This window comes from Python bivittatus, unplaced genomic scaffold (genome assembly GCF_059951505.1).
Source record: "Python bivittatus isolate LINGU-HERP-01145 unplaced genomic scaffold, Pbiv_v1 ctg000070_np1212, whole genome shotgun sequence".
NCBI classification, from domain to species: Eukaryota; Metazoa; Chordata; class Lepidosauria; order Squamata; family Pythonidae; genus Python; species Python bivittatus.
In genome coordinates this window covers 23,938,842-23,966,685 of record NW_028277034.1, presented here as the reverse complement: position 1 = coordinate 23,966,685, position 27,844 = coordinate 23,938,842, and the positions used below count along the sequence as shown (strand labels likewise).

The 27,844-nt window shown below is 36.5% G+C and overlaps 1 protein-coding gene across 4 annotated transcripts in view; it reads left to right on the top strand.

Moving 5' to 3' along the window:
* The window catches only part of GAB1 (GRB2 associated binding protein 1), a 97,033-nt gene that overhangs the window by 54,852 nt on the left and 14,337 nt on the right, over positions 1 to 27,844 (top strand). For 2 of the 4 annotated variants that reach the window (XM_007428843.3, XM_007428841.3), the window contains exons 2-7: positions 16,094 to 16,388; positions 20,993 to 21,206; positions 21,656 to 21,727; positions 23,597 to 24,198; positions 26,456 to 26,541; positions 27,360 to 27,666. In XM_007428843.3, the coding sequence (XP_007428905.1) occupies positions 16,094 to 16,388; positions 20,993 to 21,206; positions 21,656 to 21,727; positions 23,597 to 24,198; positions 26,456 to 26,541; positions 27,360 to 27,666 (1,576 nt within the window). The remainder of the gene's footprint in view (positions 1 to 16,093; positions 16,389 to 20,992; positions 21,207 to 21,655; positions 21,728 to 23,596; positions 24,199 to 26,455; positions 26,542 to 27,359; positions 27,667 to 27,844) is intronic. The other 2 variants (XM_007428844.3, XM_007428842.4) reach the window with 1 other exon arrangement.

The following is a 27,844-nucleotide window of genomic DNA, read 5'->3' as shown; positions in this document are numbered from 1 at the left end:
TTATAAAAAGATATCTGTTTATCCCATATCCATTTCTTATCTATAAGCAGTCCATAAACATCAACTTTTCAATCCTGATGTCAGCAAAAAGTCTGTAAAGGGTTGCCAGAACTTTGCAAAAAAATTTTTTATTTTAACCTTGAAAAAATAAACCAACTTTATATTCCTTCATTTTTAGTTCATTCAAATATTGTTGTAGGATTTGATTTCAATTCTTCTTTATGCCATTGCACAGACTTCTTCAAGGGTTTAACAAGCCTCTTTTGTAGATCCAATAAGAACACATTTTCCAGGTCATTCTCTTGATTTGTCATTTATATTTCCCCTTTAATTTTTAAAACTTCAGCCAGTTTCTTTTATATATCCAATAAAGTGTCCTTTTCCAAATCATTCTCTTGGCCTGTCATTTGTGGTTCCACTTTCTCTTCTTGTTGGACAAAATTTACTCCACTTCCGTCATTCCCTCATTGACGCAATCTATATTTTGGGCATAATCTATCCTTAGAATCAGACATCATTACTGGCACTGTTGATATTGTAGCTACTAATTTATGGCTCCATCCTTCAAAAATCTCCTTTAATATTTCCAGTGTTACGATGCTTTTTGTCATTTTGTAAGTCCTAGTTAACCAACACCAAAAGCTGGCTTGTATTTTTTTCCTTTGTGCTTAGAATTTCTAATGAACATTGTATCCATAGAAAATGCACCATGCCAACAGATTGAATTAATGTAGTCCATATGTAAATGTGTTATGAACCTTCTTGAGCTTAGCTCAAGAAGGTGTTCTCAGCCAGAGATTACACAGTAATCCATATTTGTTGGCTGTACATACCAGAAATTTAGGCAGTGTTTTAAAGATACTTGTGTATAATGATTTATTTATTTTAGTGGAGGAACCAATAGTGGAGAAACTAGCCCAAGATATAGATATAGTGCACCTTGTCCAGTGCCAGTGCTTTTCTTTTCAGGATGTGTTAGATTTTTTTCATTCCCTCCCTCACTGTCTAGTAACTGTAACTAATGCATATGCAAGCAACCCTTCCTTCCCTTTAAAAGAAATAAATGCACAAATGAGTAAATACTTAACATTCAGGTAGTCCTATTTTTTTTTTTAATGCTAGCCAGATCAACAGTCAGCTATACTGTTTTAAAAATTAAATGCTGAGGGTTGGCATTGTTCTACGTACAGTACTCTCCTTCCCACTCTCTGTGTCACTGACTGATTGAAGGTATGGTTGGTGGGCATCAGTTCTGTGTAAACATTCTGGAATGTGGGTAGGTCTAGCAGGAATTTACTTTAGGACACTTTCAATGGGTCGTCACTTACCTCAAGATAGACTGGAATTCCACTGAACTACAAAATAGAGATTTCAGTTTTGAAACAAAAAACTCAAAATAGTTGTCTGAAGAAGCCAAAGTTGATGTTTTTTGTTTTGTTTTTTGGCTGCTCTTACCCTTTCTTGGCTTCACTCCTCTTCTCCCATTCCCTATTGCTCTTATCAAGTCCTTTCCCACTGACCATGCTGTATTTATATATTCTTTGGGTAACCATTGTAGCCGGTGTACTGTAGCCATCCTTTTTGAGAGTGTCAGGAATATATAGTTGCCAATGCCTTCCTCCTTCCTATTTTTAAAATAATAGGGATGGATAAGTGAACATCTCTCAACCATTCATCTTTAGGCATAGGCCTGTTGCTTCAGCAATATGTAGTCATCGGTATACAGTCATAAAAAAAATTCAGTTGCTCAGTTGCATTCGGGCAACAGGGAAGAGACAACCAAAAGCAACCAAGCTATAAACAACATGAGGCAGAATTTTAGCAAAAGAATGAAGCAAAAATTGCAGACAACAAGTCAGTTGTTAATATTTTAACCTCTGCCAGTGCATGCTTTCATGGTATGAATATTGAAGGAAGCAAACCTGCTCAGAGATGATTTGTTTTTTTGCGCTTTAAGGCAAAAAGCATCAGTTGCACACTTGACTTTAGCAGATCAAGGTAGGCTTTATCAGAACAAAAATGCATATGCTACAACTGGTAAATTCATACAAGCAATAATTGTGCTATTGAAAAGTAGCTTAGTTGGCGACATGTGAAGACTTGTCTCATCAGGGTGGACTGAAAAGAATCTATTTTAACCTCTAAGCAATTTTTCTGTGGCTAAAAGGAACTCAGGAATGCAGCCTGGAATCCAGCATTAAAATTTAAAAATGTGTGCATGCTGTTATCTGGAATATCTCTGATCCCTCATAGGCCAGCCAAACCCGAACATGTCCTCTCAGTGTGAGAAGATGCAGTGTCTTGATAATTAACTGAGAAAGACAAGATCCCTGAGTCTGGGAACAGCATCTGTTCTTCCTTTCCTTTCCTTTCCTTTCCTTTCCTTTCCTTTCCTTTCCTTTCCTTTCCTTTCCTTTCCTTTCCTTTCCTTTCCTTTCCTTTCCTTTCCTTTCCTTTCCTTTCCTTTCCTTTCCTTTCCTTTCCTTTCCTTTCCTTTCCTTCCCTTCCCTTCCCTTCCCTTCCCTTCCCTTCCCTTCCCTTCCCTTCCCTTCCCTTCCCTTCTCTTCCCTTCCATTTCAGAAAAAAAAAAAAGCAGATAACTGATGAAGTATGAAGAAGTTAGGATTTTCATGTCAGTATTCACAAGCTGCAGAATTAAGACCCCCTGCTCAGTGGTGTGAGTGGAATATATTAGTGATTTAAACAAAAGGGATATGCAATACTGTAATGATAAATACTTGGAATGAATACAAACGTTAAAAGGAAACATATGTATGCTTCTTGCTTGGGATTTAAATATATGCTATATAACTATAGTGTATAAATCTATGCTCTGTCACAACCAACCAACCAACCCCTGTCCTTATAATTTTATGTATGTTCTCTAGATATGTTGTGAGTATTTCTATTTGCCATGCCATCATGACCATAATAAGAGGTAATTGTGGGAGGTGTGCTAGGAATGCATCTGGAGAATACCACATTGAAGAAAGTATAATATATGTATGCCTAAATATTCATTTACTCATAGTGAATTAATTTCTCATATGTTGGTCCACATGCAACTAAAATTGCATTGTCCCTATCTCTAGATTCAGGAATCACAAGATTTGCAAAAAAATCCAAGGTGGGATTCCTGGATAGTCTCAGTGAAGACCACGTGTAATCAGTACCTGAATAATTACTGTTGGTGAGGATTTGGAGAGAACGGGGAATGGAGTAGAATCCTTTACATTCTGTAATATTTTGTTGCAAGTCCTGTTGGTATTCTTCCACTTCTGCCTTGCTTGACTGTTGCCTTGTTCAGTTTGAAAAACTTAAAAAACTAAAAAGAAAAAGACTATTTAAAATTAGATTGTGACATTAACTCTTAAAAAGCCTGGTAGAACAACATAATCTTCATCAGCCAATTGAAAAGGTGGATAGAGGTTAGAGAGATTAGCTGAACCTTCCCATAGTAGAGGCACTTCTCCCAAATACCCAGCAGGCTCACACTTGTAGGAAGTAATACATGTAACAGCATATTGGAAGATAAATGCAGATTTTGGGCAAACTCTCAAGGGAGTAGGCTGTCATTTAGAATGTTGGCCTCAAGCTGTTTAGGGCTCTGTTAAAGGTATGTTACTATATGTACATAACACAGGGCATGGCAGCAACAAGTGGAAAAAGAGGAAGGCTGTACATTTAAAAATTGTATAAATTGCCGCGTATGTATCATACCAAGCTTCCCCAACACTTGTGCCCTCCAGATGAGGAAGGTTGATATACCTGTATTTAAGACCTCCATACTGCAGTGCACATAATGAAACAATCAGGTTTTTGCTTCTTGAGAATAACTCTGTCTGGGAAATATATTATGATATTGTAGAATTAAGAAAGCTTGGCTTGAGCAGCTTATTCTCAAATGTCTCTTGTCTTTCTTGCTAGGAGCTGTTTGTCACATAACCTAAAACTTAGCTTAACCGAATTTTCACTTTAAAGCTGTTTGAGGATTTCTCATCTCTTTATGCTAATTCTAAAGTACTAAGTGCTCTTTTTCCATCCAATATGCATAAACTCCATTTTATACAGTGGTAAACAGTCTTTTATACTGGAATGTAAGATTTGGGAATATTAGTGAAAGACTAAAACTGGATGAAATACAAAACCAGTTTAAAAATAATTTATGTAAACAACCTGACAATAGGCTTTTGAATACAGCTCCTTGTGCATCTTATAAAACACACTTTGGAGGTAAGTTAAAGGTTGCATAGATGTGTTTTCTTCTGCCAAATGTAATGCTTCATTAACCGGATTCTATATAGTTATAGATAGTGATAAAGATAATAATCAAGATCCATAAAATCATGAACTGGTATTGTGAGCCACTAATTGGTGGGTTAATCCTAAAATGCATGGATGTACCAATTACTGCTAGTACAGGTAGTCCTTGACTTACAACTATTCGTTTAACGACCGTTTGAAGTTATGATGGCACTGAAAAAAGTTACTTATGACCGGTCCTCACACTTATGACCGTTGCAGCATCCCCGCAGTCATGTGATCAAAATGGCAACTGGCATGTATTTACAATGGTTGCAGTGTCCCAGGGTCACATGATCACCATTTGCGACCTTCCCAGGGGGCTTCCAACAAGCAAAGTCAAAGGGGGGGAGCTGGATTCGCTTAAAGACTGTGGCAAAAAAGTTCATAAAATTGGGTGCACTTTACTTAATGACTGCATCACTTAGTGACTGAAGTTTCAGTCCCAGTTGTCATAAGTCAAGGACTAACTGTATGCAAGGATTAAAAACTTTATTACTATGTTACATTTGCACATGCCAATTTATCATAAGAATCCCAGTTGGGAAATCATGGTCATAATTTGCATTGATCCAAGGCATTTATCTTCAAGAAGCTAAACAATATTAAAGGTCAAATAAAAATCACAGTGGGAGTTGTTTCTAACATAAAGCTAAAAAGCAAGCTAGAACAAATAGGAAACAGCTAAATTGCCAATTCTCAAGTAGCAGTACACTAATAATAATAGAAGAAGAAAGCACAACTCTAATACGCTTTATAAATAAAAGGTGAGAATATTATGTAGGATTATGAAGAAGAGTGATGCTTCTACATTTGAAGCTGCTGTCTCCATGTTTGGTAAAGATTGGAATAGTCTGTTTCAGAGTACTGTGTTAAGCGCATAGGAAACTCTTTTGTACAAGGTCATATCACATGTCCAATTCACAATCCATTTCCATCAGCTCTTTTCAGTAGTAGGTTCCCATAGCCTCATTCAACAATAACCTTTGTTTAATAAAAATAGTACTCTCCCAGGAATTGAAAAGGAAAGAAGAGTTTTCAGAGGGATACAAGAGTGAAGAAGGTATTGGTTGTTGTTTTAAGAAAGGAAAAGCCAGCCATGCATTAGAAAAAGAGTGCCAAGTGGTACCCTTTGCGCTCAGTTATCTGCTGGTTGGGCCAGTCATCCTTGGTCAGTGCAGGCTCAGGAGGTATGGAAATATAGGAAAGGGAAAGAAAAGAGACTTCATCACATACCACAACCATTTCATATAGTTTAATGAAAAGTGTTTTGCACAACCTTTGCTAGTAATCTTCTCAAATGCATCATATTCATGTTCCACTACAATGTATGTTTCTGTGCAGGTGGAGGAGAGTTATTTTCAGAATACAGCAGCATTCTACTCAGTGATGAGGACAACTCTAAACTATAGTTGTGCTTGGAGTAGCAGGATTGAATTTCTATCTCATTTGAGAAACATGTACTTAGTTTTATTCTATTTATTTGTGAACATGTTACAAAATACTCTGGATGGCATACAATAAAACATTGACATAAAACATAGTATTCTGCATAGCCATCTCTAAATAACAGTACTTAAAATATAATTCCAAGGTTACCTATTATTAATCAGCTAAATACCAAATGTATGCTTAAAAACAAAGATTTTCAGTGCCTTCCTAAATATGAGAAGTGAAGAGGATAAGTGCCTCTCTGAGGGGAGCATATTCTGTAATACTTATTTATTGAATTATATGCTGCAAATCTGCTAGTCATGATACAACAAAACACAATAAAATGTGCATGGTAAACAATATAACACTAAAAATATCCATACTAATCCAAGCAAAATTAGACATCTACAATAACATTCTAATACAAGAATTTAAATTTAAATTTATTTATTTATTTATCTTTCAAATTTATATATGCCACCCATCTCACTATACAAGTGAATCTAGGTGGTGTATATAAATTTATAATAATTAACCACAAACAATCCCCTAATGAAATTACACACACAGGAAAAATCTCACAATTTTACATACCAGATGACCACTTTCAAAGGCTCCCCATAATAGCTTATTTTCACTTCTTCCCAAAAGGCCAGCACAGTGGGGAGAGAGGCTAATATCCCACAATGCCAGTATCAAAACAGAAAAAAACCACCACTTTCTGGTTTCGTGCCATCCTTTCCTTCTCAAAAATATGGGATAACCAAGAACTTTTCCTGTGGTGAATGCACCAGGTGGATAAGTGCTGGTTGAATGAGGCAGTGCTGAAAATGTGCCAATCAATTTAAGTCTTTTTAGGTAAAAATTGATGCTTTAATTGCCCAACCAATGCAAGGCCCTCATACAAGTGCAACCATGGAGATGACCTGCTGCTAAAATAAGAGTTAATGATTTTTTCAATCTATAAAATGGCAATTCTTCACCCAGTAGATAGATTTTGGAAGGAAGGTGTTCTGGGTTTTAGAATTTCTCTTTGTACAGTATATGGTATTTCTGTTGAAGTGAAGGATATTTACCAAGCCAATTTTAGCTTGTTCAAAATTGAGATTTACAATAGAAATGAACTTTCACAGTTTCCTAACTTAAGAGAAGCTATACTGAGTTGGGGCATTTCAGTCTGTCTTTATTATATAAGTGTAATTAACAAAAACTGTTTATGTAACCTCAACATTAATAATAGTAGTACTTTAAAAAAGAAGAAAAAGGATGGGAAATTGCTTTAGAACAACTACAAATATTTTGATTATATTGCTCAAAAAGAGCTTCTTCCTCTTTCCCCCTTTGTCAAAACAAACAAACAAGAACCCCTGATTCGAATGTTGACAGATAACATTGGCCATCCATTTCTTCTTGCAGGCTTGTTTGAGTACCATTTAGCCCACTTGCATGCCTGATAATGGTGTAATCATAATGGTGCAGCTCCTGAGTTGCACCTCCAAGAGAAAAGTAATTGTGGGTGGACTTCAGGCTTTATGGATTTGCTGTTTCTATTCATTCTTCCTAGTGGTTCGATATCCACTAATCAAAACCAGGTGCAGAATTGTTATTCTGGGAAGCAACTGTTCACTTAGAATTAAGGACCAGGATGCATCTAAGTACAGGTTAAAATTAGAACATATTTTCATTACCAGAACTCATTCCATAGTCTTTTGATATACTAAGATATATAGGGTTTTACCGTTATCTTTTTATTACAGCAGTCAGCTTTGGGGGGGGGGGGGAGGCAGACTTTCTGCTGCTATTTTTAAACCATATAACACTGTACTTTATTGATTTACTGCAATTAACTAAATTTTAGTACTAGAACATTTCAGTTTTTATTTTCTGCTGCCCTGTCCTACATTAGCCTCTAATTGTGTTCACATTAACACAATTAAACCATAGTTTATTCTGTGAACCACTACTGTCTGGGTTAATGGCATCTTTGAATACCAGGTTAAATAAACATGGAGTAGTGTGGTTTATGAATCCACTTCTTGAATAGATTAGTGCTATGGGGCAATTGGTGTTCTTGTGTTTACTCATGTTAACACATACAGATGCCTTTATGTTATACTTGTAGCATGGATATGGTACTATACTTCCCATTTGGTAATTTAATTACATCAAGAAACCCTAGAGAGTTGAAGGACTATGAAACAGAAACCTAGGTTTGGTGGAACTTTGATACAATGTGTGTTCACACAGTGGATTGAATTTCTTTGGGATTTGTGTCATTTGCTAATTCTTGTTACTTCTTTTTTCCCTTCAGCAGCATCATTTTTGTCTTCTTTCCCAGCCTTTGGCATATCCTGTTCATTTATCATTGTTTTTGTGAGCGCTAAATTAATCGTTAATCTTGTTTCTTATTTATGATTTATCAGTTAAAAATAGTAGATAGCATTTGTTGCTCAACAATGTCTAGATTGTAGGTTTTGTTGTCTCTAAGGGCATGCAGTTGTATCTTTTTGCTGTTATTCCTTAGGACTGTTAGAGTAGGCTCCATTTTCAGGATGATGTAAATGAAAAGAATGCTCAGAATTGCCCAAATGTATTTCAGCTGAGAGAATTTGGTAGTCTCTTAAAACTGCTATTTTATATGTATTAATTAAATGAAACTGAAACTGGCAGGGGTGGGTGGGAGAAATTACCTATTGTTAATGTTTTACATAACATTGCATAACTTAATAAGCCATCTCTTAGGAACCTCCTTAATCACACGGTTGGATACGTCTAAGGAAATCATTTCTCAAACATGTTTTGAAATGTAGAACGTAGCTATAGTATCCTTAACAAATGTTGATCAGCTCTGCTTTTATTTCCAGCAAATAAAAGTGCATCACTCTACAGTTTAAGGCAGACAGTTCCATTGTTAAGTAATTCTGACCTCTAGAATTTAGCTAGGATATGACTCCCTGCAGTTTCCATCCAACGTTTAAGTGATTGAAGACCGCTATCATGTTCTCTTTTTTGGAATAAATGGACCAGCTCTTTGAACTGTTTCTTCTAAGACTTCTTTTTCCAGGTCTCTGATCATCTTGCTTACCTTTGTTTGCAGACACTCTGCCAATAATGTTATTAAAAGCAGCATGTGAAACTGGATACAATAATTTAAATACTTCCTGACAAAAGCAAAAGAGGACTGAATTGTTACCAACCACAACTAGGATGTTGAACTTTGTTTTAAAAACTCTGTTGCATTGCTGGATCATGTTCACATGATTCCCTGGTTTTCTTTCTTGCTTTCAACATTCGATATGAGCTACATCCATTCCAACCTGTTACATTTCAGAAAAAAATTGTTAGTACCTACAAGGAATGAAAAGGTTTCTGCAAGAATTTGCAAGTTTCACAGTATGAAGAATTGGGGTGTTTTTAAAAAAGCAATTCTCTCCATGCAAGATTCATCTAAAATATTTATTCATGTATTTATCCACATTTTAAAAAATATATTGGCATTTTCTTGTGAAGGCAAAAATATACACTGACATAGTTGCATGTGTTTCAGTTATGTCTCTGCTTATAGTTTTAGTATATAAGTTTAAGTTTCAAATAGTTTGTTCACCAATTAAATAGGTACCTCTTTCCTATACATTAAAACATTCTGAATTCATACAATTGTTGTTATTTTCAGTCCATTGTGTCTGCTTCCTGCTGGTCAAAGGTTATTATAATAGGGTGGTGTATAGTAAATTGGAAAGCTGACAGGAAGACTAACACTGTGCTTCTTTTGGGGTAGACGCAACAGCTGAACAGATCGGGAATTTGGGGATATGCTGAAATCAAAGAAGAGGTACTTTTTATTAGCAGTTTCAAACTATTTATATGAATAATTCCAGTCTTTCATCTGATGCGGTATAAAGAGAGGCAGTGCTGGTTATTTTATACAGTACAGTCTTTTTTTAGAAAATAGTTCAACAGGCTTTAAAATATTTTTTGAACATTATTTGCATAATTCTTCAGTCTTGGACCATTAGTGACATTTTCAGAAACAAAAGTAATCTCTAGGATTTTGGATAAGTGTTAAATGTAGAACTTGTAGTCTTGTTGAAATTTCTTAAAAAATCGTTGTTTGTGAAAGACATTGAAACATGGATAAGAGGGAATTCTAGTCATTTTGCAAAGAGGAAAATCTGCAAAGAAAGAATTGATTCAAAGACTTGGGAAAGAAGATGGTCAGGTTCCCTAAAGATTTGGTCATGAACATATAAGAACAATTGTGGCTTTAAAATAACTATTTTTATTAATTTTACTGAAGGAGTATATGAAGGAAAAAAGGACAGGCAACTGAATAATCATATATGTGAATTTGGATTTCTTGGTAATTAGTCATCATGCCTTGCTTAGTTACTGCTGTTATTATTTATAAAGTGCATGAAGTTAGGTGTCAAATTCCATCAAAACTGTGATCATATTGACTTAATGACTTCAATCCTGTTCTTTTCCTAACCGTCCCCAAATGCCATCCTACATTCCTGCTTTTTGTCACCTGTTCCATGATGAAGAAATCAGAAGAAAGGGAAGACTGTTGTTGTTTTCTTTGTTTTCTTTGTTTTGAAAACCCCATAAAAGATTTAGACAGCTTTTCATAATTTTGAAATGGGAAGAGACTTACTGGCTTCTGCTTTTTAAATCAAACCTTGACCACAAATTGTGATGAATTTATCCTGATAGATAAGCTTTTACACACACACACACACACACACAGACACATTACTTAGAGTTTGTTGACATATGGAGCAGTTTTGGTATTTTTAGTAAAAAATCAGTGGAAACAAACAATAAAGGAATTGCTGTTTCAGTAATGCCACCAAATTTAATTTTAAGATCAGTTTGTTTTAACATCATGTTCTTTGAGCTGGGGTTAATGGTGGAAAGAACGTGATGTTAAAACAACTTGACAAATAATGATAAGTAAAGGAATTTATTGAAAAGCATTTATTCCCAAAGTTGTCAACTGGGTGAGAGAATTAATGTGAAAGAAGCAGAAACATATTCTTTTTTTTTATATAATTTTTTTATTTTTTACAACAAACACAAACAAGAGCGTAAAAAACATAAAAACCATCTTCCATTTTAAACCGTGTGTCAGCCAGTTACCAATCATTTGTGCCAGCCTTTCATAGTCTTCACTCACCATTTATATAGAGTCTCATATTATCTATCCAACACATATTTATATATTTATCAGTTATCAATTATTATTTTATCAGTTATCAATTATTATTTAGAAACATATTCTTGAAAATGTATTCTGCAGGCATAGTAAACTAATGAAATTACAAATGTCAAATGTATAAATGTTGGAAGATTAATTCAAACATTAGAAGAAACCCTGGAACCCTGTTAGATCTCAACAAGGCTATAAGCTAGAATTATTTATCTTCGTTTTTAGATTAACAAGATGGATAATGCTATTTGTATTGCAGTTTTAAAGCTCAGTCAGTCTATTCCCACATGCCATTACAGTTTTATAAGAGTGGAAGAGAGCATGACCCTTTGATTGTTCTTCGTGTGGAAGGTGAATGTGTGCAGTGTGCAGCTTCTTCAAAAAGCTTTGTATTTTGCATGAGCAAATGCCGCAGGGCAATGCAGCCAGGAGTCAGTACCATTTTATTACTTTATTACTTTGGCTTGAAATGGTCAATGCAATCGTTCTTCATTATATGATCAAATCTAACACTGTACAGATACCTGGGACCTGCAACTCCCAGAATTTACAGCCAAGTAACCTTGACATTCTTCTGAAGTGTGTTATATACAGAGAGCTGCTCTAGAACTAAATAGCATATTATTTCAGTTTAGAATATTAGAATAGTAATTATTAAATGCACAATTCAGGCACAATCTTATCAAGCAGTTCAAAGCTTTACCTGCTTTTTTTAAAAAAATGTTTCAAATCTATGCTTTTCTATTTTTCTTTATAATTTCCCCTTTTAGAGTAAAAAAAAGTTGCAAGTTGCAAAACAAAAAGCACTTTTGCATTTACATTATGTTTTCAGTGTTTTTGTTTGTATAAGTAAGCTAAAGTTAGAACAGACCAATGCAGAACTGGCAAATGGTGACAATAGATTGAAAACAGGAAACGTTGGCCATGTGTGTATTTCGAACAGCTAATCAGGATGATAGCTGGTGGAGTGGAAACTTCCACTGAGACTGTTTTTTCCTTATTTTTCTTTGTGTGAAAAGATGGTGCTTCCTGGAAAACAATTCTTAAAAAGTGTTAATGCATTTTTTGGTGGGGGGGGCAGGGTAATAGTAACTGAAGATGCACCTAATATTTTCTGTGCTTGTTTATGAAAACTTTGTAAAAGGAGTTAAGATATATTCTTACAACTGAACAACTGATGCTTGAGCAATTAACGCTTTAAGTAGTTTATCTGTGTGGCAAGCCAGTAAATAGCTCTCTCTAGTGATAATTGTGTGCTAAATTATTTATTTGTGAGCTAAATTTTGTGTGAAAATGCTTATTTATTTGAATGAAGAGCTTATGGAGTAGGACAGTGGTCTGCTTCCACTGTTCGTCCATTGGAGACTGAATCTGATAAAAGCCTCCTGCATGCATGGAAGCTGCTATGATATAAAAACCTTCATATTTATTCATTAAATATTTCCTCAACATTTAGGTGATATCGTACTTTTGTTCTACATGTTTATTAATTGGTCGATTTAATCCTTGAATAGGGCAAGTATTGAATCAGTTGAAACATTAAGTTGGATTGCAGTAGATCAAAGGTTTAAAAAAATAGGAAGCCTTGTAATATTAATGTTTTTAAATTTAATTAAGGAAAAAGTAGAAAAAATTTATCCACTGGTGATTAATTAAAAGAAACACAGAAATGAGGCACTGGGGTGGTAATCTTGTGCAAAGTAACTTTGAAAGTAAATCTTGCTGAACTCTTCCTTCTAAATGCTTTGGGGCTCTGTGGCTGTAATCCTGCACATTATTCTTGACAGCACATTGTAACTGATTCAGGGAGCCTAATTTCTAAGAAAGCATGCATAAGATCGTACACAGAATCTTTTATGCTTACAATTGTAGCTCATTCCTTCTTATGCTTAATTTTTCCTTTCTAGCACCCTGCTCTTCAGATTTAGGGCTGATGGGGCAGTACAAACTCAAATTCTGGTTAGGTTTCAGCAGTTCTATTATTCTGTTTTAACAAGAATTAAAAAAAAAGCTTGAAAATTGATACTTGCTCATTATAGTAAGGATATTTCTGTAACAAAGACCAAGCCTTTCAAGTGTATTCCTGAAGATTTTAACATCAGGTGTCCCACCTGTTAAAGGGAATCAAAGAATCTCAACATGGAAAAAAGAAAATAATAAATTCTTATTCATATACAAACCAAGTACTTTGGATCTAAAAACCAGCGCTGTGCTTTTCACTTCATTCTGCACCATGATCCTCTGAAGTTTTTCTCAGTAAGGCAATATACAGCTTCTATCAGGCAGCCAATATTAAAATGTTAAAAATAGAACGTACTTCAAGAATCCCAGATATTTTCAGATAACAAAGAGTGATTTATGTGGACTCCCTTTGCAGTTTGATGAAACATAGTAGGGCCATTGTACTATGATTAGCGCGCGTGCTGATGTCAGGTCTCTTGTCTAGCTTCAAGCTTTATTCTGCTGTTAAATTGTGCTTTTGTGCTATAATCCAGAGAACCTTTGTGTCTGCCTTATTAGTGTGTAGTTTGTGAAATTGCTTTTGTTTTTGAGGACAGTCTGTGCCAGTTTCAGTGAGTGACTCATTAAGCAACTGAAATAAACATTCCCATTTTCACTCTGCGAAAAAGATGTATTCTGGAGTGATAAAAGGGAGATATAGGAGCAGGTGTTAGTTGTCTAAAGGCAAAGTTTTGTGACATGTAGGACTATAAACAAGTTCTGTTTATATTACCAATTTACCAAGCAGGCTGCAGTGAGAGCAATGTTTTACTCCAACAGAGGACCTCTGTTAGCACTGAAATACAGAGAAGACTTCAAGTAAACGTACAAACTTCCAAATCTGTACTGTGTAGGTCACAGCCACCTTACTGTACAAATCATAGCACACCTTCTTTTCACATTTACATTGATTTCCTGTTCTTCATTTGTTCCTACCAAATGCTTACCATGTTAGGAAACTCCTGTGATCAACTAGATATTGATGGTTACAACTCCTGTTGTCTTAGCACCCATACAATATCTCGAGAGCTATAGTTTTTCTACTCTAATGGAAGAAAATTAGGAATTATTCTGTTATATAGAATATCAAAAGCTGATAGTTTTTCTGAATAATAATTGGTTAATGTACTGGATTTAAAGGATTATTTATGAGCATCAGTCAGGCTACCCTAATGTAGCTTGAAAACTGAACTGTTAAAATTTGTCCTTTCATATTTGGTGGTAAAACTTAAAAGCTTAGTTAAGAAAAAGTTCTGCTTGGATAGCTTAACCAAAGAAGGGCCATAACTCAGTGGAAGACTACATGTTTGTACAGTGGTGCTTAAAAGTTTGTTCATTTTTTATTGAGGAAAATGATCCAAAGCTACATTTTTGTGTGTGGCAAAAATATGTGAACCTTCGCTTTTAGTAACTGGTATGCCTCCCCCCACCTTTGGGGAGCAATAACTGCAACTAACATTTTGATAATTGTTGTTCAGTCCTGCAGATTGGCTTGGAAGAATTTTAGCCCATTCCTCCTTACAACTTCAACTTAGAGATGTTGGTGGGCTTCCTCACATGAACTGCCCACTCCAGGTTCTTCTACAACATTTCTCTAGGATTAAGATCAGGACTTTGACCTGGTCATTCCAAAACATTAACTTTCTTCTGCTTTAACCATTCTCTGGTCATATGACTTGTGTGTTTTGGATTGTTGTCTTGCTACATGACCTACTTCCTCTTGAACTTCAGTTCACAGTCAGACACCTTGACATTTCCTGTAGAATTTGCTGGTACAATTCAGAATTCATAGATCCATCAATGACGGCAAGCCATCCTGGTCCAGAGGCAGCAAAGCAGGCCCAAAACATGATACTGCCACCACAATGTTTCATAGATGAGATAAGGTTCTTATGCTGGAATGCAGTGTTTGCCTTTTGCCAAACAACACTTTTCACTCAAGCCAAAAAGTTCTATTTTGGTCTCCTGCATCCACAGAACATTCTTCCAATAGCGACCCTGCCATGCACACTATTGTTGTTCAGTGTTCTCCTGATGGTAGTCTTATGAACACTGACATTCACCAATGTAAGGGAGGCTTTAATTCCTTAGACATTACCATGGGGTTCTTTGAGACCTCCTGGAGTATTACAAGCCTTGCTCTTGGTGTGATCTTGGTTGGTTGACTTCTCCTGAGGAGGGTAACAGTGATGTTGAATTGCCTCCATTTGTACTTGATCTGCCTGACAATGTACTGGTGGAGTCTAAGCTCTTTGGAAATAATTTTGTAACCTTTTCCAGCCTGGTGAACATCAACAACTGTTTTTCAGAGGTCCTCAGAAATCTTTGCTCAAGCCATGACACACTTCCACATACTTGTGTTGTGAAGATCAGGCTTTGATAGTGAAGACCCAGAATTCTGTTCTTTAAATAAGCCAGGACCTTCCATGCTCAACCTGATTATCATCCCATTGATTAAAACACCTGACTCTAATTTCCCCTTCAAATGAACTGATAATCCTAGAGGTTCACATACTTTTGCCATACACAAATATGTAGCTTTGGATCATTTTCCTCAATAAATCAATGTTTTTGACTCGTTTGTTTAATTGAGTTTTCTTTATTGAGTTTTAGGACTTGTGTAGAAAACAGACCATGTTTTAGATCATCTTTATGCAGAAATATTGAAAATTCAAAAGGGTTCACAAACTTTAAGCACTACTGTATGTAGATGCTTAAAAGACTTAGCTTCTTCAGGTAGGGATGGCTGAAACCCTGGAAAATCATATTGGCGATCACTATAGATAGTACAGAGCTCAATGGCACTCAATAATTGTAATGATCTGTGAGAATGTCCTTGAAAGACAGGAGGAGGAGGAGGAGGAGACTAGGCAACAGTCAACAGACTAGGCTTTATACTGATAATTCCAACTATTTTGTATGCTGCTAGAAGATTAATAATATGCAATCTTACTTGTATTCCAAATTGTATGCCAACTAGTTTGGCCTTCTTAACTACTGCACTTTCTTTTTATATAGATTCAGTTGAATTCCAAAGATTTTGATTTAGAATATAATTTTATATCTTCAAATACATATTTAGTGTACTCTGTGCTGGTTCAATAACACACTCATATAAAGTACCTGGATATTTTCTCCATCCTGCAGGCATGGAAAAGAAGATGGTTTGTGCTCCGCAGCGGTCGGTTGACAGGAGATCCAGATGTATTGGAATACTACAAAAATGACCATGCCAAGAAACCAATTCGTATCATTGACTTGAATTTGTGTCAACAAGTGGATGCTGGATTGACATTTAACAAAAAAGAATTTGAAAACAGCTATATTTTTGACATAAACACAATAGACAGAGTCTTCTATTTAGTTGCTGACAGCGAAGAGGAGATGAATAAGTGGGTTCGATGTATTTGTGATATCTGTGGATTCAATCCTACTGAAGACGGTAAGTAAATTTTTATTATATTTTAGAAATTATTAGAAATTTGATCTCATAGAATCCGGTGAAATGGAAATATAGAAAATAACTTTCTACTGTACTTAAGTCTAATATGCTGTAAAGACCGAATCAATCTTTGCCATTATGGAAAATTATTATGGCATTTCAGTAGTCATATGTTTTCTACTGCCACACTTCAGCTTCTGTAAGAAGGTTTCTTGGGAGCAAAAAAGGTCCAGCACGCACTTCAAGGTTGCAGCCCCATGCAAACAGCAGCTGACAGTAGAAGAAAACAATCTAGTTCTAGCAAAGGGAGTCTCATTTATAGGCACCCAGGATAGCAAGTAAATCTAAGCGCATTGGGACAATCACTGTCTGTATCTTTATAACATACAGGAAACAAAGAAAAAGGAGTATTTCCCAGGGGGCCAGTTTGATCTCTCCCTTTGAACTTAGCTGGTCCTTTTAATGTGGCTTCCTTTGATCATGGAATTCTCAGGATACTGTAAGGAAGGTTCCACCCTGAGCATAATAATTTATGTGGTATTCCCCAGTTTCTCAGGTATTCCCCTGAGAAATAATTGATGTGGTATTTCTCAGCAAATAAACTCTTCCATTCAGAAGTATAGTTAACTATAAGAATATTATCATTATCTAGTACATTTGTTGGAAAAGGAAGATACAATATTTTAAGAATGTATTATGGTGGATATTAAATATTTATTTTAAATTATTGAATTTTGGAAAGATGCATGAAACAAACAGAAATCTTCTGTAATATGAGACCATTGCTAGAGTGCCAAAATAGGATTGGAGAGACCTGGTTTCAAATTGTTTGGCTACAGAGTTGCTGGATGTCCTGGTACAGTCACTAAATTGCACCCCAATCAGCTTCCCTGGAGAGCTATGAGAATAAAAGAATGGGGAGAGCCATGTATGCCTGTTTGAGTTCTATTGAGTAGTGGTGGGATATAAATTTATTAATTGAATAGAAATATATTGTATGATGAATTTGTGAAAGGTGATAGGGAAGTTGAAAAGCATCTGAGTAATGTTGCTGTTTAAGGGCAGGGTTGTTAATCATAAAGCCTTTGCTTTCAATTATTATCGCAAAATAATTTAGCTGAGACTGAATCTGGGGTAATGAAAGTAGATGACTTATGGCTTCATGTTTCCAAGAGTGTATGATTCATATGTGCCCACCCCTTTTTATGGTTTTTCTCCTGTTCATGTAACTTACCATTTCAGAGAAAATATGTTTTAAGACTAGCTTTCCATACACTTTTGTAGGCTGAATACTTCGTGTTCTCTATGACTGAATCCATAGATTTTCTAATATCAATTTGAAATGTACTTACCCTATGTGGCCCTGTGCTGTACTGCTGTCTTAAGTGAGTTAAAGTAAAAATGAATTGCAGCGTCACACAACTTTGTTTGCTTGTAGCTGATACATAATCTCTCATTTCCTTTTGGCATAGTTTTGACATAGACAACTTTGTAATTGTGGAGTTCTTGGTGTTCTCTGAGCTTGGTTGTTTGCTTGCAATCATTTTGTTACCCAACTAGGTAACATCGTCTTGACTCTCAGTGACTCTAATGATGTTATCCAGTTGGGTAATGAAACGTCTGCAAGCAAACAACCAAGCTCAGAGAGCACCAAGAACTGCACAGTTCAACCTTGAACTACACATATTCTCTTCTGTTGGGTCTTTGTAATTGAACCTGAAGACTTCCACAGATTATTTTGAAACTGCACCTCCTGGTACTCCCAGTGAGCAGGTCTCATTGGGACACGAGTGACAAAGGGGAAAGTTCCCAAATATTTTCATAAAGGATTTTATGAAAGGGCTTTGAAATATAGTTTTCAGAATGCTAGAGGAAAGTTTATATATTTATAAAGTTGAATATGGGAAAAATGTTTGCCTTGTGTTACACCACACTCACGTAGGAGTTGTTTTGGAAGCACTTGGACATTATAACAATGTTGAGGCTAAATTTGGGACAGAGTGATGAATATTTGCTATTGCAGAATGTTTGCTATGGTTTTCTACTTTTAGAACTTAGCATTCAGATTAACCGAGTAACATATCTGTTTTGCAGCATGATTGGGAATGTCCATACCAATTCTTGCCTTAGATAAACAGGTGGGCAGATATCCCTAGCTTGGATCCAAAGGCAGTTCTCTTTTTTTTAAATAATAACTTTATTAAATTTTAAAAACATAACGATAAAAACTAACAAGAACTAATAATCAAGAAAGAGAATAGAAGAAAAGAAAGAAGAAAGAGAAAGAAAAGCAAAAGTGCAGAGAAATAAAGAAAAAGAAACAAAAATACAAAAAAAGAATGACTTCCAACTTCCTTTACAGCAGATATAAGTAAAATGTACATGAAACTCTTACTCTAAATTACAACTTAACATCCATTTATTTCTATAATCTATCCATTTTACTAATCATCAGATCCATATATCATAATTGCATTTGTTTCTGTTTCCTGCAAAAAGTCCAAAAGGGGGATCCAAAGGCAGTTCTCAGTCCTACAGTGGCTGCATGAATGTAGCTTTCCTCATCACAATAGTGATTACTAATAAGTTCCCCCTATTATTATTATTATTATTATTATTATTATTATTATTATTATAAATGTTATTCAGTCTGTAACAGAACCATCAAGCTACAATAGCATAAAAGCACACAAAAGTAAATAAAAGAACATAAAACAGTTACTTAAAGCACCTCAGAGTCAGAGGTTTACTTGTTCCTGTAATGTAAGTGTTATTGTAAGATTATTAACTGGGTTTGCAAACAATTCATCATTCTCTTCTACACTGTAGAGCATAGAAATTTCTCAACCATGGTGCACTGTAGAACGTGACCGTTTCTCAACCTTGGCAATGGTAAGATGGGTGGACTTCAATTCCCAGAATTCCCCAGCCAGCATGCTGGCTGGGGAATTCTGGGAGTTGAAGTCCACACATCTTAAAGTTGCCGGGGTTGACAAACACTGCTGTAGAGTGTCTTCCTCTATTCTATAAAGTCAGTTGAGAAGGAAGCCATGGGCTCTTCTTACTTTAGTCTGAAAGGATTATCTCGTTCAGAGCCTCCATATCTGAAGACAGAGCTAATTTGGTAGCTTGCCTTGATTAAGAGGTTGAGAACCTAACAGTTGCCATTCTTTTATTAGAGAATAATTGCAGCCTGCTTCATCACCCTGTAGCTTGAAGATATTAAGAGTAGTTGACATTATAGAATTGAAATATTCTACTTAAAATATTAAATAAAGCTATTAGAATATATTGCATTTAATAGCTTTAACAGTTCTTTTATCAGGATTCAGGTGAAATCCTGAATCTCTTGGTGGCTTTTGATACCATCCTTGGTATCCTTCTGGACTGGTTGAGGGGATTGGCAGCACGATGCACTGTCTTGTAGTGGTTCTTCTCCTTCCTCCATGGCTGATATCTGTTGGTGTTACGTGTGTGTGTGTGTGGGGGGAGAGATCCAGCCCTGGGCCCCTACAATGTGGGGTGCCTCACGTTTTGAGTCTCTCAACGCATCTTTTTAACATCTACATGAAACAGCTGGTGAGGTCATCTGGTGGCATGGGGTTTGGTATTATCAGCCAGGCAGATGCTGTTTCAGTAGTGACCCCCTGAGGGTATGGTTTGAAAGAAACGGGCTGTGGCTCAACCCTAGCAACATGGAGTAGCTTTAGGGTTTTGGTCCCCTGGGTCTGGTGATATGTTATCTTTGACTCTCAGTGGGATAGCACTTCCCCAGACAGAGCTGGTATGTAATTGGTAGGTGGCAGCCGTGGCTAGGGGGCCTTTGCATACATCCACCTTGTGCACCAATTGCACTCATTCCCGGACTGGGAAGCCTTGCTCGTGGTTACTCATATCTTGGTTATTTCCCAGTTGGACTATGCTCTACATGCACACGGAAGACCATTCAGAAGTCAGAATTGGTCCAGAACGTAGCAGCTTGCACAGTATTCGGTGCTCAGTTTGCCCAGGTTACACTATTGCTGCACGACCTGGACTGACTACCAGTTTCCAAGGTTCCAGGTGCAATTCAAGATGCTGGTGATCACCTTTAAAGCCTTACGTGGCACAGGGCCAGGTTATTTGCAGGATCGCTTCTCCCTTAGGGTATCTGCCCATTCCATCAAATCAGCTAGAGTGGGCACATGCTTCAGATCTCCTCCCTTTAACGTTGCTATCTAGTGGGATCTAGGAAGTGTGCCTTTCCCACAGCAGGCCCTTCCCTGTGGAACACCCTTCCCCTTAAGATCTGGCTGGCCCCCACCCTCTTAACCTTCCGGAAAGCCATAAAGAGCTAACTTTTGCCCCAGGAGTTGGGATAGTAAGGTTGGAGCTTGGGGTTGCATAGATGAATGGATGTAGATGATGGATTGGGTGCCTGGTTTTTCTTGATTTTTAGTTATATTGTTTTTATTGCTTGTGATTTTATCATTGTCGCTAGTTGTCTAGATTGTGTGCCATAAGATGGGTGGCCATATACATCTTTTAAATAAATAAATAAATAAATAAAATGAATGAACAAACAGAGTATTGAGTGACATGGCTACATGCTTCTGTACTTGTAGATGCTGTGAAGCCGCCTGGCAGTTCTCTGCCGGTACCAGCCGAATTACCCTTAGCTGTCAGTACTTCCCTGCCATCTGTACAAGCAGAACCATCCCTACCTCCTCCATATCAGCTAATTAACATCCCACCATTGGAGTCTGCCTCCAGTCAAGAAGATCCACAAGACTATCTGTTACTAGTCAACTGTCAGAGTAAGAAGCCTGAACCAGCAAGGTAAACCTTTAACTTTTTTTATTTCATTAAAATGCTATAGTAAGAGTTATCATAGGGAGCTTTTAAATAGCTTAAAAAGTTTTCACTGCCTATTGTGGCCTACATTACCTATTCCATTCTCTTCTTCCAAAAATACTGAGGTTCATCAAACTTGATGGAAAGCTTAATATTTTATGAATAGTATATATATATTTTCCCCATGGGCTCCTGTATGATTTTTAAAGAACTATGACTACAGTCTGATTTGTTAAGGGTAAGGTAATTCATCTTAAGTACCTGCCGTTTACATATTATTTTCAAAGAACCCGAAAATCAACCTACATACAATGATATTTTATCTTTAAAGTTGCTCTTTTTATCAAATATTTTATCAAGAGGAGTTAGGGTTACTGTTCAAAAATCATTTCCATCACTGATCTCTTAATTTTTATCATGTAATCATAAACCAGCTCTTTCATCTCAGAAGAAGGGGAGGAGTATTTACTGCTGGAGGATTTTGAAAGTAAAAAAGTTCCATTGCAGTGAGTGTTTGGGATTTGTCTTTAGAATTTAACCACAAACCTAACGCCTGTTTGGAAAAAAATCAGCTTGTGTGTGTATTTGTGCATCTTGTGCATTTTGCTGTGGACTTTAATAAGCAGTGCAAATAATTACTACTTGTTGTATCCAGATGTACCAACGAGATGTGGCTTGAAGTGGAGAAATGGTTGTATTGTATTGCATATATTGCATCATTTTGAAAAGACTGAAGTAAGAGTTTATTTTTTGTAATGGAAAAAATTCAGTGCCTGCTTTACAGTTTTGCTCCTTCCTAAGAAAGTCCTCTTCCCAACACCTAGACTTCATTCTAATCCATACCTGCTAAAAGTTTAGGATTTTATACTTCACCCTTCTTCTCATGTGAAGAAAGATTACCTCTTTTCTCACTGGATTTTTATTGTGTGATATGTGTGATATGGGAAGCATCTGTAAGGGAAATAGTAATCCCATTTTACTCTGCATTGAACAGATCACATCATGAGTATTATGCCTAGAATAATCAAGACAATAGGAAGTAAATCCTATTAAGTAATATTTACATTTGAAAAGCTGAGGAACAGCGGAATATGATCATGTTCTTCAAGTACCTGAAAAAGCAGAAAGTTAAAACCCATCCTCTTAACTTAGGGCATGTTCCAGTTTCACATTAGAAAATTCCTCACACTAAAACAATGTAGTACAGAAATGAATTAATCAGAGAGGTGGTGGGCTTGCCTTCACTGGATGTCTTTAAGTGGAAGTTAGACAGCTGTATGTCAAGGATGGTTTAATTTGGATTCCTGCACTGATTTGATCTAAATGACAACTTCTAACTCTATAATTCTATGATAATAGGCATAAGGAAGAATGCTGTAGTATACAACAGTGTTCCAGATGGCCAGTCCACCCATATTCAGGAGCAAAGTGATATACACAGCTGCTTTTGAACAGCATTCCAGTCCCTGACTCATATGCATGAGATATTTCTATTCCATAACAAATATTGTTTTAAACTTTTTTTCAACTGTAACTTCCACTAGACCTTTAAATAACTTTAAAACAATATTTCTTAGTCTGAAGGTTTTTTTTTTTTTTTAATCTGTCAAATCATGTCCAATTCTTGGAGACTGCCTGGACAAGTCCCTGCAGTTTTCTTGGCAAGGTTTTTCAGAAGTGGTTTGCCATTGCCTCCTTCCTTGGGCTGAAAGAAAGTGACTGGCCCAAGGTCACCAAGCTGGCTTGGTGCCTCGGTGGGACTAGAACTCGTGGTCTCTAGCCTGATACCTTAACCGCCACACTGAACTGGCTGTCAGTCTAAAGAATACATTATTCCAAAATTGAAGAATTCATAACAAGTTATGTGGGGTGCTTTTTTTAAGGACTGAGAGAAAGAAAGTAGTTAAAAATAATAATAAAGCAGCATATTTAAAGCAATTATTAATAAGAGCTAGTACAATTACTGTTTTATTATTAATCAGTCCTGTAAATAATTAACCTTGACTGTTTATGAGAAGACATCTCTTAGAAGCTTTGCTGCCTGAAATTCACGAGACAGAATAAGAGCTGAGATGTTAGCAACGCAGTGTGGAAATACAGTATATCATGAAATCAACTACTTTTTGAATTTAAGAACAAAAAATGCCACCTCTGTAGCTGTAGTGATTCACCAAGAAGCAGTTTTCCCCCTCAAGTCCTAGTGTAAGACTCCATTACAGATGCTACGCTGCATGTTAGTAATACATGTAAAATCAAAGCTAGTATAACACACAGTTGTGATTGTTTATTTTTAGTTTCTTATTTTGGGAAATACTAGTTTCTGGAAGAGATATGTCAATGCATTTATTTTTTGTTTGTTTTCATTTAACATTTAGGTTGCCAGCTGATACAGCAAAAACTGCCTGTTCTGAAACAGATTGCAATGATAATGTGCCTTCCCATAAAAGTTCTGTGCAATCACTAAACAAGCATGCAGTGAATGGATATTTTCAGCAACATAGTGTATATGATTCCCCCACATCAAGAGCAGCTTCAGTGTCAGTAGATGGCAGCCTTTATAATCTACCACGGAGTTATTCTCAAGATGTTTTACCAAAGGCATCTCCTTCTGGAACTGATACAGACGGAGAGCAACATGTTTTCAGCACTCCATCTGCAACATCTTCTCTTGATACACAGATGAGGCATTTCTCCCTTAGTTATGACATTCCCTCAACACCTGGAAGTACTTACCAGATTCCACGAACTTTTCCAGAAAGTTCATTGACTCAAGGTTCAAAGCTAGAGACTATTCCAGATGTCCCTCCACCTCGCCCACCAAAGCCCCATCATGCTTCAGATCGCTCTCCTGTGGAGGCATGTAGTATCTCTCGTACTGCCTCAGATACCGATAGCAGTTACTGCATCCCTACAGGCGGCTTGCTCCCATCTCGCAGCAACACAATTTCCACCATGGATATGAATATATTTCGCAAAGGTTAGTGGTTTTTTGTATTGGATAAATTTTATCAAAGATTTCATTTATACTTCACTGAGGTATTTCAAGGTCCAAGAGAAGGAGGTTGGTTCAGAAATCATGTTTTTTAAAAAAATTCCTTTTATTTTGATGTTATAAACCTTGATACATTGTATTATTTCAGTGCAGATTTCAGTGCAATAATATTTATGTAATAATATTGTAAATTATAAGCATATTATTTAGAAAACTTTAAGTATTGAAAATTAGAAAAAGTAAAAATTCTACCCATATTAATAGCATTTTAAGATATCAATATTGCAAGCATAAAATTATTTAACTTTGCATCCAAAATTGAGTATAACATAAAAAAAGGACTGCTACATTTTATATCAAAACTGTAGCGATGTGACAATAGTTTCAGTCTGAAGCTGATTACTCAATATTAAGATCTCTCTTGTATTATTATTTCATGTATGTGTGTGTGTGTGTTGATAAAAGGAAATAAAAGATAGACAATCAGAATCATGGGTCTTTGAGGGTATAGTGCATTGATGTCAAGGGAAGTTGAATTTGCTGAAATCAGTGAGTTTACTTGGATTGAGTGAGTTATCTTGACTATTGTATATGTCCTTAGATTTGGCTTTTCTTGTTGCGCTGTCTTTCATTTTAGATTATTAAGGAGAAGAGAGAGCCATTTCTTGGGGTTACAGTAATAGTGGATATCCTGCATAAAGGATTGACCTAAGCCAGGAGTGAACAGCCCGCATAAACTCCCTTTTCTGTGGCCTAAGGCCCTACTGTACTGCCAAATTTCAGTACCAAAACAGAAATGTGTATGCATGATTACTGTGATTTTTTCCCCCCTATACAGTAATAGGTAGGTAAAAATTGTGCTAGGCTTCATACATTTATTTTAATTAATTTCTCAACCTATTAAAAAAAAGGCAAAAATGTCAACACTGTCCTTTTTTATGTCGTCATTGCATCATCAAGATATTGCGCATGCCCCCAAGGAAATTAAAGCTTAAAAAATAAAGCAGGCCTTATCTGCAACAATGCTACCTGCCCTGGGCTAAATGCCTTCATATCTTTCTGAGCCTGGGTGCTATTTGTGATGCAAATCAATCATTTCATTGATATCAAGCAAAATGGAAATCCAAACTAGTTTTAATCTGAAAAATGCCATTGCAGTGTTTATCTCTTACTATGCAAGTATGCCTTAATCATTTTAGTCCCTGTAAAGCAGGATTATGCAGCCTAGTGCTTCTGAATGTTGTAGCTTTCAACTCCCATCAGCTTCTGCTGGCAGGCTAAGGCTAAGGCTGAGGTTGTGTAAAGACACATGAGCTTGGACAGTATGTCTAGAATCAGCTAAGATATTCAGGTTTGTCTCTTGCAACTTCATAAAATTTGAAATCTTTATGAATATTTTGCCCATACTTGGATGAAATCATGAGGATGGCAAGGGATTAAGGAAGAGGCCTGCATGTGCAGAACAGCCAAAGCTGTATGCAAAGTGGAACTCAAAATGCGAGGCACAGAACAAATGGGATGGAAAGGAGGATGGGAGGGAATATTTCTCTCTTTCCCTTTAAGTCTGATTTCTTTGTTCACCGCTTACATCTGTAATAGTGTTTCTTAACCTTGGCAGCTTTAAGATATGTGGACTTCAACTGCCAGAATTCCCCAGCTAGCACTCCACATATCTTAAAGTTGCCAAGGTTGAGAAACACTGATCTATAAGGCTGAGCACTGACTCTGCTTGTATATTTAGACTGCGAAAGAGACATGGCAATGTTTCCTGCTGCTGAGTTATAATGCTATTACCCATCCTTGAAGTTGGCGGAAAAGTACAGTGGCATAGAATTTTTGCCCATCTTGAATGGGGTTGGAATAAGAGGAAAAGTATTAACACCAGTACAACTAAGGATGACATAACCTTGTTTTAGCCAGGGGCTGGAAATGAGATGAAGGTAATGTTATGGAGGTGCAGCATAAAAAAAGGGTATGCTTGTTGCTATGGTTAGGTACAAGTGGGGACCTAGGCTAGGTCTTCAGCCTGATGTTTTCTAGATATGTACTAGAACTCCCATTATTTCTAATTATGTGGAGTTTGTGTGAATTTATCTGAAAATAACAAATTAAGGAAGGCTATCATAGAAAGTGACCATATAGGAAAATTTCCCATTCTGACTAGTAGCACTTAATTGTGCAATTTTATGCCATTGGGTGTAGAAGGGGAAAACAACACTTGCTTTCTTCTCCCTTGTTTTAGACATTGGTTCTCAAGACTGCTATTTTGTTCCACGAACATTTCCAAATGATAGATCAAGCTCACTGGAAGGCTTCCATAACCACTTTGTAAGTATGATTTTGATTTTCCCAGAAAAAAATATTCCTAAAGCTGAAATACCAGCCTGCTACTTTCCAAGTCAAGAAAGAAACTTTATGTTGATCCTTTTGAACATCAATCATTGGCTCTATTGTTTTGCTTGGTCAGATACAATATAGGTATTTCCTCCACAGTGGATTGAGAAACCATATTTTTAATACATGAGGTCACAAGATAAGAATGAGAACTCTCTTAAATAATTTCTGGTTCTACAAGCTCTAATGTTGTCCCTAAAGGCAAAGAGGTCATTTACTGGTTGGAGGGCTCTGTAGAGATGCCTACAGGGGCTTGAGCAAGTTGCTGCTCTTATATCAGTAAAGATGTTAATGTCAACATCTGCAGGCCTTGCATCAAGATGATGTAAATGTCCATTGAGGCCTTGCTGTACCATAAATATTTTCAGCATTTATCACACTGAGCATTTGGTTGTGTGCATATTCACTAATAGGGAACAATAGGGAACACTAGTAGAGCCTATGAAAAAATATTTGCACAGACAGCTTGGCTATAATGGAAAAAACATCTAAGCAAAATGTGCAGAAATGTGGCAGGCACATAATAGGAGGAGAAGGTGGAGGAGACGGTGGATGTTTAAATCTGAAATGAGATGGAAGAATTCTGACCCAAGCAGGAATGGTTGGGCTCCTTGAACTCTAGAAATAGAAAAGGCACAAATATGTAACAATATATCATATGACTTGAATAGTACCTCAGGTCAATGAAGATAGAAAAAAAGTCTGTTTGGGAATGCTGATTAATTTACTGCTGTCATAACTCTTGTTTCTAGAAAAATAAAAGTCTTTTGACTGTTGGAAGCGTTTCAAGTGAAGAACTGGATGAAAATTATGTCCCGATGAACCCCAATTCTCCTCCACGCCAACATTCTAGCAGTTTTACTGAACCCATCCAAGAAATGACGAACTATGTGCCAATGACTCCTGGCACTTTTGATTTTTCACTATTTGGAATGCAAGTGCCTCCACCAGCACACATGGGATTTAGATCCAGTCCAAAGACTCCTCCTAGAAGGCCAGTCCCTGCGGCAGAATGTGAACCTCCCCCGGTGGACAGGAACCTCAAGCCAGACCGGAAAGGTGAGGGATGAGTTTATGCAGGCAGTTGCTCTGAGCGTTTTCTTCTTATCCTTGTTCACCCCATCACAGAATAAAGCCATATTACAAGTTAAGATAGACTTTCATTTTAGTATTTTCTTATTAAGTATTTTAGCATTTTGTCATTATGAACATATTAAATATGTTCCACCTAGTTTAA